The 15,583-nt window shown below is 47.8% G+C and overlaps 1 protein-coding gene across 1 annotated transcript in view; it reads right to left on the bottom strand.

Annotated features, from left to right (window-relative positions):
* GLMP (glycosylated lysosomal membrane protein) overlaps nucleotides 1-15,583 on the bottom strand; it is a 238,211-nt gene that overhangs the window by 46,580 nt on the left and 176,048 nt on the right. The window contains exon 5 of the mRNA XM_069607109.1: nucleotides 11,288-11,568. Within this exon, the coding sequence (XP_069463210.1) occupies nucleotides 11,288-11,568 (281 nt within the window). The remainder of the gene's footprint in view (nucleotides 1-11,287; nucleotides 11,569-15,583) is intronic.

Raw genomic sequence — 15,583 nt, 5'->3', positions numbered from 1 at the left:
GTGTCTTACGGCACCAAGAACATAAGGAAAAGAAGACCCCTGTCAGAGTTCGCCAGATCATATAGTCTACGGCAAGGAAGATTCTTAAGCATAGACGAAACAATAGACACAGGAATATGCACACAATGCCATTGGGAGAAGGAGGCAATGTCCGGATGTGTACATTTAAGTGTATTGCACCATGTGAGAAAACAGGCAAGAACAAAAAAGGAAATTATTCTTCATAGAGACTAGTATTTTCTCAAGAAGAGGTTTTTCAAACGCTTGCAAGAGAAGCATTTTGGAAATTGGTGGAGTGGATCCAAAAATTGCTTGTGTGTTCCCCATTAACATTTAAGACACATCTTGTCACGTAATGTTGATAGGTTCCCCTTGCTGTCCGATATTTAAACTGTGGCATACTAGACAGTTTGTCAGAGATGATGAAGTCAGGAATGGACTACAAGGAAGGTGAATGCAGGGCATACAGAAAGAAAGCTTGAAGATGGGAAAGTGCAATCAATATCCTCACAGAGCCACACCATCATAACATCTTGGTGAGAGTTAAGATTAGATTTTCAGAATCAGCCCTCCAGACAGATTGTGAGCGCCCACCCTATCCGAATCAGCAGGGACAAAGACCAATGTCTAGCCAAACTATCTGGGAAGTGACAATGAACAGCAAGGCTTGGACTTCGGGCTTGAGAGTGATGTAGAGTTCAGTTAAGCACACATACAGAGCAGTCTTAATACAATCTAGACAGCAGGTACAATGATACTGTTATTTCTTTAGTCCAAAGAAAACTCTTATCAATTCAAAACCACAGGTAACGCACTAAAACAGTCACTAATAAATATATACTTGCACTTGGGTGTGCTCCGCTAAGTGCAGGAACACCTCACTTTTGAACACAGTTAGAAATACTTTTCAATGTACAGTAACTGTAGGAAAGCAAGTGAATAAAGAACCAGGTAAGTGCTCGATTAAGCCAGGTTGAGTAGCAAGAGGTTCAGTAGCTAGGAACAAACTGGTCCTAGTGCCCTTAGTGTCAGAGGTCCCAATAAAAAGGTATGTTCAGGAGTTTTAGGAAGTTGCAAAAGTCTTGGCTTGAGCCAAAAAGTAGTTGTACACGTTTCACAGTTCGGTAGAAACAAGAGACAACTATTTGAAAGACCCTGCCCCAAACAAACTACCTTAGGAGAGTCCCTGGGGAGGATACTAGACTAGACCACACCCGTTCAGGGCTAGGCATGGGAGAGATAGGGCTTGGACCGTACGTCCATAGAACCCTATGGAGGCAGGGGAGCCAAACAGGTATGTTTTACTCAACCCCTTCACTCAGATTCACTACGAGACCACCACAGAAGTTCCTGAAATCGCTGGGACTTCTGGATCCATGTCTTGGTTCTGTTAGAGGAAGCAGAGGTGGTGCAGGTCCACTTTAGGCATCCAGTTCTTGTTGGTTCTGGCTAGTTTGAGATTGGGTGCTTCGTTGGAGCAGATTCTGGACAGCTGGACACTCAGGAGAACCAGACTTCAGGACAACTACTCCAGTGATTAACCAATCTTTTTCAAAAACGTACAAGATCTAGAATATTACAATATGAAGCTGTCATCTTGGAAAATAACGATGGCAGTCAAATAGCCCTGAACAGTACTAAGGGCACCTCTGGCCAACAACAAAACCTCCAGGGCAGCCTTGGGGCGCAACAAAGTGTCAAGACCTTTATCACATCACCAACTGGGCAACTTCCATTTAGAGCCATCTCCTTAATGTGTGTACTACAAACACACAGCATTGAATTAAGCACATCTTCGGCCATCTCAGTCCTGGTACCAGAGACCCTCACTGACATCCTCTGTCGTTCCTTTGCCAGATCTATGGACTCTGCATATGATCTCTGTGCTCTGTCCGGTCTCCTCGTCCCCCATTAATGGTGGCACTCACTGAAAGTCCTCATGGATTCCTTCGACTCCTCCAGAGTCATCCTAAAGGTCTACCTAAATGGCACTGTCATGGTCCAAGGCCCTCGGGCCAATCTCATCGATAGGCGGTTCCCCCTCCTCAATCTCCGGCTGCCCCCTCCTTTCATCCCTTGGCTACCATGCCCTCTCTTCCCCCCTTCTCTGCCCACTGCAGGCTTCCTCCACACCTCCGCAGAGCGTTTCTCTGATTTGTACCCCTCCCCGGAAGGTCTTTAAGGCGGACAACCTTCTTGTCACTCTCACCTCTTGCTCTGCTGTCAAACACTCATCTGTCATCTGCCACCTCCTTGAAAAAGTGGACCTTGATATCCTTGGTCACAGAGACGTGGTTCACCGGCAGCTGTCACAAGCTTTGCCACTCTCCTCCCTGATGGCCACAAAATCCTCTCTGCACCCAGATCCAGCCGGCCCACAGGGGGTGTAGGCCTGATCTTTCCTGAGTGGATCTCTGCCACCATCATTCCCACTCAAATTTACTCCTCTTTTGAATGCCTTGTCTTCAAGTGTAGCCACTCTCTCTGCCACTCTCTCTGCCACTCTCTCACTGTTGATACTCTCTACCGGCCCCCTGGTCAAATCATCTCTTTTCTCTCAGAGTGGGCGATCTCTCCTCCCTCCTTGCCTCTACCACTCAACTCCTCCTCCTAGGTTACCTCAACATCCACCTCGATTCTCCCTGTTCCGCCTCTGCGCTCTTTTTTAACCTTTGCGATTCCCTCTCCCTCTCTATCCTCCCCTCTCGCCAGACTCGCTCTGCAGGACACATACTTTATGTCTTGATCTCCTCTGGCCTCCCCCTCTCTATCCCTCCGACTACTCCTCTCTCCTAGAGTGACCACTGCCTCCTCTCATCTCTCCCTCTCGTCCCCCCCGCCTCCCCAAGCCTACCCAACATTGCCACCTACCTTCTCGGACATCCGGCCCATGAAGCGTGCATCAGTTGAGGCTTTCGCTGCCACCTTCTCTCTCCCACCTCCCCCCCATCCTCCTCTGACTCACACCCGGACACAGCCCTGTCTTTTCTCTACTATTCTATTTCTGATACTCTTGATGTTCTTGCCCCCGTCATGAGGATCCGCTTGAAGCCCAAAGCTAAGTGCACTTCCTAGTATGACTCCGACTTAGCTACACTTAAACGCAAGCGTAGGGCAGCTGAGAGGAAATGGAGGGCTTCCCGTTTATCCTCTGACAAACTGGCCTATCGCCTACTCCAAAGGCAATACCAACTCTCTGTCCGCACCAAGAAGAGTCCACATTCAAACCTGTGTCTCTACGGCATCTAACAACTCGGCCGAACTCTTTAAAATCTGCAAGAAGCTGGCCAACCCTGCTGCAGTTTCTACCCCTCCTCTTGCCTCTCAGGCTCTCTGCACTGCCCTTGCCTCTCAAGTTCTCAAAACCCCAGGATATCCTGTCCACCCTCTCCTCCACTCCCTCTCGTCTCCCCTCTCAGTCTGTGCTTGCTGACCCTCCTTCAGCCACCCTCCTTCTCGTCCTTTCCTCTTTTCTCCCCTAATGAGGTCGCCAGACAATCTATGAAAGCTTTGTCAAAACCGGTTCATTCCTGTTCCTCTAAAACCCATAAAGGACCACATTGATACCCTCACTCCAGCCCTTGCCGATTTTTCCAACCACTCCTTTGCCTCAGGATCCTTCCCCTGCCCTCTGAAGCACTCCCTTGTGCATTCCCCTTCTCAAGAAACCCACAGCGGATCCTTCTTGTCCAGCCAACTACTGCCCAATTTCCATTACTCCCTTTCTGGGCAAACTTCTAGAAAAGCTGTTCATCTCTCAGCTTAACCTTTATTCCAATTCTGTTGGCTGTCTCCATGACCACCAGACTGGCTTCAGAGCTGGCAGAAGCACAGACAATGCACTCCTGAACATCGGTGAGGATCTGCTCTCCAACCTCGACTAAAATTCCCTTTTTCCTCATCCTACTCAATCTCTCCTCTGCTTTCGACACAGTCAACCATACCATCCAGCTCAACTGTCTCCATGATAACCTGGGTATCACCGATCAGGCTCTGGCCTGGCTGCCCTCTTTCCACTCTGATCGACACTCCCAGGTTCAACTTGGGTCCTTCCAATCATCTATCTTCCTCTCTACCTGTGGTGTTCCCCAGGGGTCTAACCTCTCGCCCTGGCTTTTCAACCAATACCTGGCAACTCTAACCCACTGCATTGCCATTTTATGCTCACATTTCCAGTGCTACGCTGACGAAACAACTCATTTTCAGGCTCCCCTCGGCCACCTCCTCTCCTTTTCTCATCTCCAATCGCCCAATTGCCATTCAAGATTGGTGTGCCGCCAATGAGCTTTGTCTGAATACCAGCAAGACGGAGATCCTCCTACCCTCACTTGCGAGGCTAAGAACCTCAGGGTCATCTTTGACTCCACACTTTCCTTCTCTGCCTACATCTCTGATGTCTCTAAAAAGTCAAACTTCCTACTGCACCTCCTCAGAGGTACTCTGCCTTTCCTCTCCTTCCCCAGAAGCTCACCATCTCCCAAGCTCTGGTTCTCTCTAGGTTGGACTATTGTAACAGCCTCTTTCTAAATCTACCTGCCTCTACTCTCTGCCCACTGCAACTAATCCAGGACAGAGACTTGTCCTTGGCCTCAAGCCCTGGGATTGTATCTCTCCAGCTCTGAAATGTCTCCATTGGCTCCCAGTGGATGCAAGGATTAAATTCAAAACCCTCTGCATTGTCCACAAGGCTTTCTGGGGCCTGGGTCCAAAATACCTTCAGCTATCCCTCCACAAATACCTCCCCTCTCGAGCTCTTCGCTCCTCTACCTCTAACTCCCTCAGGGTCAGTCGTTTTTCAACGAATGAGCTGGTGGGTAGATCTGTCTTCGGAGGGGGGGCCCCAGCCGAACAGCCTCCCTACCACTCTAAAACTTGAGCACTATCTACAGTTCCGGAAGCACCTTGAGACCTTTCTCTTTGCTTCTGCCTTTGAACCTGATCTGTTCTCTCTCGGCACTGTGCACCTGGCCACCTGGGTCCCCCGGGCCCAGGTTCCAGCTCACCCTGCCACCCTCCTGCACTGCCTCCGGGCCACCCCTTGCACTGGGGTCTGTATCGGTACCCATAGAGCCCCGCCCCCATTTTTCTTCCAGCACTTATCAGACCTACCCTGTCTACAGCCTTAAACCCAGCACATGCCATTTGCTGGCTGCACTACCACTGTTTGTTGCCTTTATCATTTATTAGTTTCTCCTTGCTCCGCACTATTTCTCCCCCACTTCTGCCATGCACTTGCGTGTTCTCAATGTCACTGGGCCTAGTAAGATCGTTGTTTTGTTTTCCACTGTTCCCCTTCCCTTGCCCCGCTCATGTACAAGAATCAAGAGTCAATCCACAACTGGGGCATTCCACAGAGAACCTGTGTGGGGGAACTCACTGAAGCAGAACAGGACACAGTTCCGACTTGAGGAAATCTGTTTTCCTCAGGAAGCCGCAATGGTGCAAAAATAGACTATCACCTTCTGACTCTACTCAAGCTCGTGGAAAGCAGTTTCCAGAATACAGGAGACATTTTTTTCCACTAATGGCTCTCTGAATAAGAGAGGAGCCCTTCCTCTCATACATGGCCTCTTTGGGGGAAAGAGGGAGATCAGCAAGAAATAAGCATTTGCTCCCAGATTACAAAATGGCTGGCACAGTGTGCAGCCCCCAAAAATAACGGCAAGAGCTGCCCAGAGTGCCACACAAGGCACCGAGCAAGGCGACCTCTGCACAGATAAGTACTACACCAAGCTATTGGGGTTATTCTGACCTGCAAGTCTTAGGGACTCCCAAGGACAGGTGCAGAGTTCCATCACTAGTGAGGCCTTGAATTGAGACTCAGCAAAGAATGACCTTCAGTGATGCCCGAGCAGGTACAATGCAGTAGTGGTAAGAGACAGCCAGTTGTGAAGTTGCACATATGTCCCCTGATGGTTTACATATTTCCAGATCCTGTCTGCACCTGGAGTGTTTTAATAAATGAGCCATCTGTCGGAGGAAGGTATTCATTCATTGGAAACAATCAGCAATGTAGGTGAAAAGGGGCATGTTAGATGGAAGATGCACAAGTCCACCCATCAAAGATGGTGTGTAAAGTGAGGAACACATCTATTCATCAGCTTGGTGTAAAATCTAACAGTGCATCTTACACATGTACCATAACTGCTGCTAAAGAAAGTATCAAGCAACACATTCCGTGATGGAGTGATGAGCTAGGAAGGTAAATGATGTTCCTACATTACATTGTCTGAGTGCACTGTAGCTTGGAGAAGGTGAGAAAGTGCCTCCTGGAAAGGATTTACTTGGTCAGGTACCTCATTTGGTGTCTTCCACACTCCTGGAGGGGAAAACGGACTATGCCAAGAAATAACTTGCGCAGGTATTGCCAAGGATTATCAGCAGTAATATGTGAGACAGGATTATCAAGTAGAATTTAACTCTGGCAGCAAGAGAAATACAGACCATAGTGTGACGGAATCAAATAAGGGTGCTGGGCTTTCCTGCCGGGGTTGAAGGAGAAGATCCAGTAAGTGTATATCCGACTGGGTAAGGATGACCGTTGGCTTTAATTTTGTAGAGCAGCCCAGATTCATGGTGCCCCTTATAAGGGGCACCTTTTTTCAGGCTTTTCTAGGAGTTTCTCCGAGACAGGCTGAATGAAAATCCTGATAGAAAGAGCCACACGGCTGGTTTGGCCAAAAGAGCCCATATGACTACAGAAGACGTGGGTATACCAAAGGTACACCATAGTGTCCCAGAGAAAGTACCCCATCACTATTAGTCATGTGGCTAGGCTAGTTGGTGATGGCTTTTTCACCGGTCTGAAAAGGTTCCAATAGTTAGAATCCATGCTACCTAACAAGGCAGAATACCCAAGGGGGTCACATAACTATCCAGAGTGAGAGTGTGAGAGAGTTGTGTGAGAGAGAGAGTGAGAGTGTGTGAGAGAGAGTGAGTGTGTGAGAGAGAGTGAGAGTGTGAGAGAGAGTGAGAGTGTGAGAGAGAGTGAGAGTGTGAGAGTGAGTGAGTGTGTGAGAGTGTGAGAGAGTGTGTGAGAGAGTGTGTGAGAGTGAGTGAGAGAGAGTGTGAGAGTGAGTGAGAGAGAGTGAGTGTGAGAGAGTAAGTGTGTGAGAGTAAGTGTGTGTGAGAGTGAGTGTGTGAGAGTGAGAGTGAGAGTGTGTGAGAGTGAGAGTGTGTGAGAGTGTGCGAGAGTGAGAGTGTGCGAGAGAGTGAGAGTGTGTGAGAGTGTGTGAGAGAGAGTGTGAGAGAGAGTGTGTGTGAGAGGTGTGTGAGAGAGTGAGAGTGTGTGAGAGAGAGTGAGTGTGTGAGAGAGAGTGAGGGTGTGTGAGAGAGTGAGGGTGTGTGAGAGAGTGAGGGTGTGTGAGTGTGTAGGAGAGTGTGTGTGAGTGTGTAGGAGAGTGTGTGAGTGTGTAGGAGTGTGTGAGTGTGTAGGAGAGTGTGTGAGTGTGTAGGAGAGTGTGAGTGTGAGTGTGTAGGAGAGTGTGAGTGTGAGTGTGTAGGAGAGTGAGTGTGAAGGAGAGTGTGTGAGTGTGTAGGAGAGTGTGTGAGTGTGAAGGAGAGTGTGTGAGTGTGTAGGAGAGTGTGTGAGTGTGTAGGAGAGTGTGAGTGTGAGTGTGTAGGAGAGTGTGAGTGTGAGTGTGTAGGAGAGTGAGTGTGAGTGTGTAGGAGAGTGAGTGTGAAGGAGAGTGTGTGAGTGTGTAGGAGAGTGTGTGAGTGTGAAGGAGAGTGTGTGAGTGTGTAGGAGAGTGTGTGAGTGTGTAGGAGAGTGTGTGAGTGTGTAGGAGAGTGTGTGAGTGTGTAGGAGAGTGTGTGAGTGTGTAGGAGAGTGTGTGAGTGTGTAGGAGAGTGTGTGAGTGTGTAGGAGAGTGTGTGAGTGTGTAGGAGAGTGTGTGAGTGTGTAGGAGAGTGTGTGAGTGTGTAGGAGAGTGTGTGAGTGTGTAGGAGAGTGTGTGAGTGTGTAGGAGTGTGTGTGAGTGTGTAGGAGAGTGTGTGAGTGTGTAGGAGAGTGTGTAGGAGAGTGTGTGTGTGTAGGAAAGTGTGAGTGTGAGTGTGTAGGAGAGTGTGAGTGTGAGTGTGTAGGAGAGTGTGAGTGTGAGTGTGTAGGAGAGTGTGAGTGTGTAGGAGAGTGTGAGTGTGTAGGAGAGTGTGAGTGTGTAGGAGAGTGTGAGTGTGTAGGAGAGTGTGAGTGTGTAGGAGAGTGTGAGTGTGTAGGAGAGTGTGAGTGTGTAGGAGAGTGTGTGAGTGTGTAGGAGTGTGTGAGTGTGTAGGAGTGTGTGAGTGTGTAGGAGAGTGTGTGAGTGTGTAGGAGAGTGTGTGAGTGTGTAGGAGAGTGTGAGTGTGTAGGAGAGTGTGTGAGTGTGTAGGAGAGTGTGTGAGTGTGTAGGAGAGTGTGAGTGTGAGTGTGTAGGAGAGTGTGTGAGTGTGTAGGAGAGTGTGAGTGTGAGTGTGTAGGAGAGTGTGTGAGTGTGTAGGAGAGTGTGTGAGTGTGTAGGAGAGTGTGTGAGTGTGTAGGAGAGTGTGTGAGTGTGTAGGAGAGTGTGTGAGTGTGTAGGAGTGTGTGTGAGTGTGTAGGAGAGTGTGTGAGTGTGTAGGAGAGTGTGTGAGTGTGTAGGAGAGTGTGTAGGAGAGTGTGTAGGAGAGTGTGTGAGTGTGTAGGAGAGTGTGAGTGTGAGTGTGTAGGAGAGTGTGAGTGTGTAGGAGAGTGTGAGTGTGTAGGAGAGTGTGAGTGTGTAGGAGAGTGTGTGAGTGTGTAGGAGAGTGTGTGAGTGTGTAGGAGAGTGTGAGTGTGTAGGAGTGTGTGTGAGTGTGTAGGAGAGTGAGTGTGTAGGAGAGTGTGAGTGTGTAGGAGAGTGTGAGTGTGTAGGAGAGTGTGAGTGTGTAGGAGAGTGTGAGTGTGTAGGAGAGTGTGAGTGTGTAGGAGAGTGTGAGTGTGTAGGAGAGTGAGTGTGTAGGAGAGTGTGAGTGTGTAGGAGAGTGTGAGTGTGTAGGAGAGTGTGAGTGTGTAGGAGAGTGTGAGTGTGTAGGAGAGTGTGAGTGTGTAGGAGAGTGTGAGTGTGTAGGAGAGTGTGAGTGTGTAGGAGAGAGTGTGTAGGAGAGAGTGTGTAGGAGAGAGTGTGTAGGAGAGAGTGTGTAGGGGAGAGTGTGCAGGAGTGTGTGTGCAGGAGAGTGTGTGTAGGAGAGTGTGTGTAGGAGAGTAGGAGAGTGTTTGTAGGAGAGGAGAGTGTGTGTAGGAGAGTGTGTGTAGGAGAGTAGGAGAGTGTGTGTAGGAGAGTAGGAGAGTGTGTGTAGGAGAGTAGGAGAGTGTGTGTAGGAGAGTAGGAGAGTGTGTGTAGGAGAGTAGGAGAGTGTGTGTAGGAGAGTAGGAGAGTGTGTGTGTGTAGGAGAGTGTGTGTGTGTAGGAGAGTGTGTGTGTAGGAGAGTGTGTGTGTAGGAGAGTGTGTGTGTAGGAGAGTGTGTGTGTAGGAGAGTGTGTGTAGGAGAGTGTGTGTGGGAGAGTGTGTGTAGGAGAAAGGATTCCATCTTGGGCCACTGTAGGCCTGTATCTCAAGATAGGAGCTCTAGTCTGCATGAAGCTAGTTCTGACTGGCATAGGCAGATCGGTTAGGAGTAATGTGGATTCATTCCTTTAGTGAGAGACCCTTCCAGAATGCATGCGTGTGCTTAGAGGGTTTACGCATTGCCTCTCGAGGTGAATTAAAACAGACCCAACCACCCACTAACCTGGTCTACTGATGGAAATCTGTAACTGCAGTCCCAGAAGGTCCGCTATTTGAGAAAAGACTGAAGCTCTGCACCAGCATCTTTTGATGCAACAAAGAATGCAACAGAAATGCTCAGCTGCTCCAGAAAAACCAGAAGGAACCCACAATGGCGCTCATTTCCCCTTGATCTGGTGGGTACAACTGGATTGCAGCTCCTGCTTGAAGGCCTACATCTTCCTGAAGCTTGTGGCCATGCCTGCATCACCAGATCCCCTTCACTGCCATGACTACAAAGACTGTGCCAAAACACAATCTTCATCCCAGGGCACCCTGGTTCCAATCCCCCCCCCCCCCTGACTGGCGCTCTTGGGAGCTGTGCTGCCTTGGTTCCTGCAAACTCACCTGCTGGTTCCCCTTTCGTGGCAGGCTTCTTTCCGATGTGCCTTCCACTACTCTTCAATATTCTTTCTTCTCTGGAGGTCTCTCCAAGCCAGCCCGATCCCCAGAAGCCAAATCCTGTATCAACAACTATTGCCAACCACAGGGGACGAGTCTTTTGGCTCCTCTGGCTCCGATCTGGAAATCACCAAATCGTGAATAATCATTCTTCCCAGGTGTCTGGAGGTCCCATTTATTCTATACTATGCAGTGGGCTCAATAAGGGGCACATTTGAGGTGAAATATTATGTTATTGCAGGATGGTACAAAGGCAGATTTGTCCTTTGTTGCGTGGATATTTCTTCATAGTAGTATGCCGATACTTTAATGCTACCCCTTGAACAGGTTTTTCCTTGTTCTCCTGCTTATTGAACTCCCTTGGGTACCACCTTAGTTAGGTGGTATAGACTTCCAAGTTTCTTGCCGATGGTGCTGCTTCTCTCATATTGCTTTCTGCCTTCCCCTGAATGTTTTATGGGGTTTTTTGTATTTTTTGTTGTTTGTACACGCCCTCATGCCTTCAGGTCCATTGTGCGCTATATAAACTTAATAACGTAAAAGAAAAGTAGTTCCTTTGTTATCAACATGTGAAAATACTGAATTTCTTTTTAAAATCTGTAATAGGAAATCTTAATCATGTAGGCATGTTAAAATGGGCCTTGGGCAGCAATCTAAGGAATGGAAGAGAAGACAATCTGCCTATGTACTGGGGCTTTAACAAATCAAGTCTCGCAGAAAGTCACAGCTACCAGCTAGAGTCCAACATGTACATGTTATGCTGGTTAAGCAGTGGTAGAGGCATTTAGGCATTTCAAAGAAAGATCTGAACACAAAGAACATGCAAATAGTAGATCTGGCCAAAACTCATACTGTGATAAACAGGGATTGAGATTAGAACCAATATTCCCTAAATATGATAGACAACTCAACCACTAGACTACAAGTGAAAAAAATAAAACAAATGTTTCTATGCATAGTGTAAAGGATTTTCTGACGGATTGCCATGGATTTGATGGGGATTCCCCAGATTGAGAAATAAAAGCCAGTCATAAAATGTGTTCTACTTCACACAAAAAACAAATTCACTGTTCGATGCTCACTGAATTACTCACTACCTGCAGCTTGCTAGTCACTGCTCAACTCACCAACTTAAGAAGTGGTTCTTATTGTAGAAGTCCCCATCAGCAATGCCGAAGGAAAGGTTGAGGGCTTGGATGGTGCAATTCTCCATAAGGTTCTCCCCAAAGAACGCTTGTGCAACGACACTTGGCAAAGTCTTTGTCCTGTTCCACTCTTGAAGGTCATAATACTGGCATGGCAGAGCCTCGTCACGTCTTGCTACTGGGGAGCCATAAGCCACCATCTTCCACTGCATGAAGCTTTGTGCACGGCTCTCGTTCTGCGCATTTGAAACCATTCGTGCCATCTGTCAAAACAGAAAACAAGAAACAGGATATGGGTCCAACGACGGGCAGAGGAAAAGGTTATTTAGCTGCAACATTGCTCTCCCAAGGCATACATGTTTTGTAGTTCAAATAGCTGTGACGTTCCCCATCTGGCTTCACAGATGTAGGATACAGACCTTTGCAATATAGTTGTATCTATGTGAAAATGCTGCCAAAGAAAGTTTAAAAATGTAGTTCTATAAAAGAAAAAAATAATTACCCCTGGTAATATTCTTTCTACTGAATGTTCCTCCCACAGCTTACTTTATTTGATATATCCATATCCTGTTTTACAGTCTCAAACTTTTTCAACAGCAGAGATCGCTGTGCGGCATCAAGTCGACGTCCCTCGATGGTTACCATTCCTGCATCGGGATCGGACATCAATGGAAGTATAAATAGCCAGCACTGCGCCTGTTGCCTCAGTTTAGTTTTTCCTCTTTCTGCACAGCAGACTTGGGGATTATATAACCTGCATGGGCGTTGAGAGCTATATTACAAATGTTACCCACATTCAAAGGGGTAGGGTGAGATGGTGATGAGGAATCAGTAAGAGGAACATCCAATAGAAAGAACATTACCAGGGGTAAGTGATTTGTTTTTCTAATGGCTTGTGTCCTCCTGCGGACTCCTCATCTTTGATAGACTCTCGTAGCGGTTTATTAGATGGAGGTGTGACAAGTGGACATTTTTTTTTTCACTATTGATTGATTGATGTTGTGCAGAACAGCACGACAAATAATGCTTCATGAAAGTGTGTACCGAGGACCAGGGAGCAACATTACAAATGCACGACAAAGAACACCTCTTTGAAGAGCCTAAGTGGTAGCCACTCCACTGGTGGAATGGCGCTCAGATTTTCAGGTACATCTTCTCCCACAATGGAATGCATAAGATGATGCAACAGGATAAAGTTTGTTTGGTCACAGCTTGGCTTAACCTGTGGCCTGCATAACCAATAAATAGTTGGTCATCTTGCCTGATATTTTCCATCCTAGAAATGTAGAAGCTCTTCATTCTTAGAAGGGTGAGGAGGTGGATAAAAAGCGGATTGTGCCATTCTCTGTCAGATGGCACTCAGACACAAACCTGGGAAGGAAGGAGGGTTGAACACTCAAGACTACCTTCTCCTTGGAAAATATTGTAAAAGGAGGTTTATATGACACAGCTTGTAGGGTACACTGTAAGCAGAAGTGATGGATACCAAAAAGAGGGTTTTCAAGAGTTGTTCTTTTTATAATGCTGTGTTTAAGGTGCCAATTCAGCGTCAGATAGGGAGCACATCCACCAACTGCAGGAGTAAAGATGCACAGTGGGGGTGGCCACATGGGGAATAACAGATACTCTGAGCCACAGACATACCTGTACAAAGGGCTTCACCGGGAATGAAAGGGGGCGACGATACATTGGATGAAAACTTGGTCCAAAGCACTGCTCTATGATTAGCTAAAGGATGGGAGGGATAAAAATAGCACAATCACAAATACACATAGTGAGGAATCCCTTGGGGTGGGCTGGATCTGGGGACTTTCAATTTATAACACGTGACCACAACGAAAGGAATGTAAAAGGGGGCCCAATTTACTCGTCATATGGTAATTAACACAGCCGGAACAGGGTGATGCGGCTGCAGGGCGGTCAGCCAAACAAGCGGCCCTGCGCAGCAGCAGGAGGGAGGGAGGCTGTTTCAGTGATGCCCACCGGCAGGCGGCTGGACGGAGTGGCGTTCCTGGGAGGACCAATCGGATGGTAAGTTCTTGAGCTCTGACGAGGTGGCTAGCCCTCAAAATATCTATCACAGAGTTTGCGAAGGCCATTATCTAACAGGTAACATGTGAATGTCCCCTTTCCCACGAGCTGCAGGGTTTGTGTCCCATTTTCAATGGTGCTGACCAATGGCAGTATATTAAAGTTCCAGCGGTCAGCACACATGTTGCTTCATCAACAACAAGATGTCCAGGGGTGGGTTGGGAATAAAATGTGGTACCACATGGGTAGGTGAGGTGATGGGAAATTATTAAACTTTTTGCTCCAATGACGCTTTTGCTAATTAATGTAATTATTGAAGAGGAGGAGAATGCAAAGCAATCAAAGCTCTGGGAAGCACAGAAAAAAAATATTTTCCAACTTGCAAGTGTTTCTCTATTTCTTGCTATAAAACTACTCTTTGTAGTCCATTCAAATGTCAGCCTTTCGATCAGAGCTAATCCACTGTTCCGTTTGATTTGTGCTCACCCAGTTTTAATAAACCGCGTTGCTTCTTGCACAGTTGGTGCTCAATTTTTTGAGCATGTGGTTTTTATTATGAACTAAATAGCGGACCCCTGACTACATTTTTGGAGGCCCCAGAGAGATGCCTCAGTCCTCCCAGACTACTGAGGCTATCCAGACCGATCCTCCTTGGGGGCGCGGGTCTGGTGACTGCAGACCTGTTCACAGTGCATCACTGAGGCGGCCCAGCAGACGCTGCGTTTGCAAAGGTCTGCCAGGTCCCGAGAGCCATCCCACGTTTCAGTGAAGGGGCGAGCCCGTGGTAGAGGCTCCGTGCCGAGGGGACTCAAGAGTATCACTGTGCAAGAAAACGCTGCACAATAAGTGCATGCAAGTAGAAGGCCGGGGGATAGATTGCTTTTATGGTGTATAGGACTCATCCTCGAGAGTAGGGAGGACGATCGGACATAGTGTAAATATTAGAGCTTACCACCCGATAGGGAGTGGGCGCCGGTGTGGGCACGCCTGCAGTAGAGCAGGAAGGGGTGCGTGGCAAACTCCATTAGACAGGAGTGGCTTGTAGTACAGACAATTGTATAGTTGTGTCTTTGGGGTACAAGTTGTGTTGTTCCCCCCCCCCCCAATAGAGAGACATGCATGTGGTAGCTAGAGTGATTGCATGGGGAAGGCTTGTGGTGGGCGACTCAGCACTCAGAAGTATCTCGTGAAAAATAGGCTTTTTGCATTATTAAAATATTAAAAGCAGGAGTGTGCCAGTGGTGCATGGGTAGATACTGGATACTCCAGTATCAACATAGGGAACCGTGAGCCTGCGGAGAGGGCTGTCCAGTACTAACATCGAGTGAGTGGTCGAGCCTGTGGACAGGGCCAGTGCGAACAAGTCAAGTGGCTGGTTGGGCCTGTGGAGAGGGCCGGAGTGAACACTGAAAGGTGGAATAATGGCATATATGGACAGCCCCTTAGATCATATGTGTTGCAAATTCCCCCAGTATTGTGTTAAATATTAAAATACAACTTCCAGTGGGCAGAGGAGACTGCAGGACATTGTTTCCATGCCTGGCCAGGAGAAGCGATGTTTGACAGTAAAATAAATCGAGAATACGTTCTTGTAGGAGACAAATGGAGTGACGGGGACAGTGACGAATGGACACCTGACAAACTAAGGAGAAGGGGAAAAAAAAAAAAAAGTGGATACAGGACAGCGACAGTTGTGGTAGGGAATGGTCCACCGCCTTACGCAGTAGGACGGGAACAGTAAAAATTGGGTTAACACTGTCAAGGGAAGAGAAGCAGGACCAAAAACGTGGGTAATGCCATTATTGCAGAAGGGGTAGGAGAAGGTGGGGGGGGGGCCCATTATGTGCCCTGCTAGACAATGCCCCAGGATAACCCAATATGTAAATTACCTTGTCTCGTGGCCGGGGCCAGTAAATGGATACAGGCACTCAGGATCGAGGTGATGTTGGCCATAAGGGATATGAAAAGTTTGTTTGCCACAATCATAGGAGAACATGCAGACAAAATGTGGAATCAGGCGGGCTAAAAAGGAGTGAAAGTGAGCACCAATGCTCATGACGGGGCTCCATTTAACAATTGTCGAGCACTTGTCTGGGAAGTTCTAGGAAGCACGTGTCCAGGCAGCTATGACCTGTGGACAGTGATGACTCAAAAGTAAATGAGAAGACGACCCGGCAGACTATATAAATAGTTCAGGCTTTCTGGACCCAAGAGATACGAGTGTCCTGGGACAAATGTAGACCATTG

The sequence above is a fragment of the Ambystoma mexicanum genome, chromosome 1p (genome assembly GCF_040938575.1).
Source record: "Ambystoma mexicanum isolate Mex_15411 chromosome 1p, UKY_AmexF1_1, whole genome shotgun sequence".
NCBI classification, from domain to species: domain Eukaryota; kingdom Metazoa; phylum Chordata; class Amphibia; order Caudata; family Ambystomatidae; genus Ambystoma; species Ambystoma mexicanum.
The sequence above is the reverse complement of the archived record's forward strand: the minus strand, read 5'-3'. Positions and strand labels throughout refer to the sequence as shown.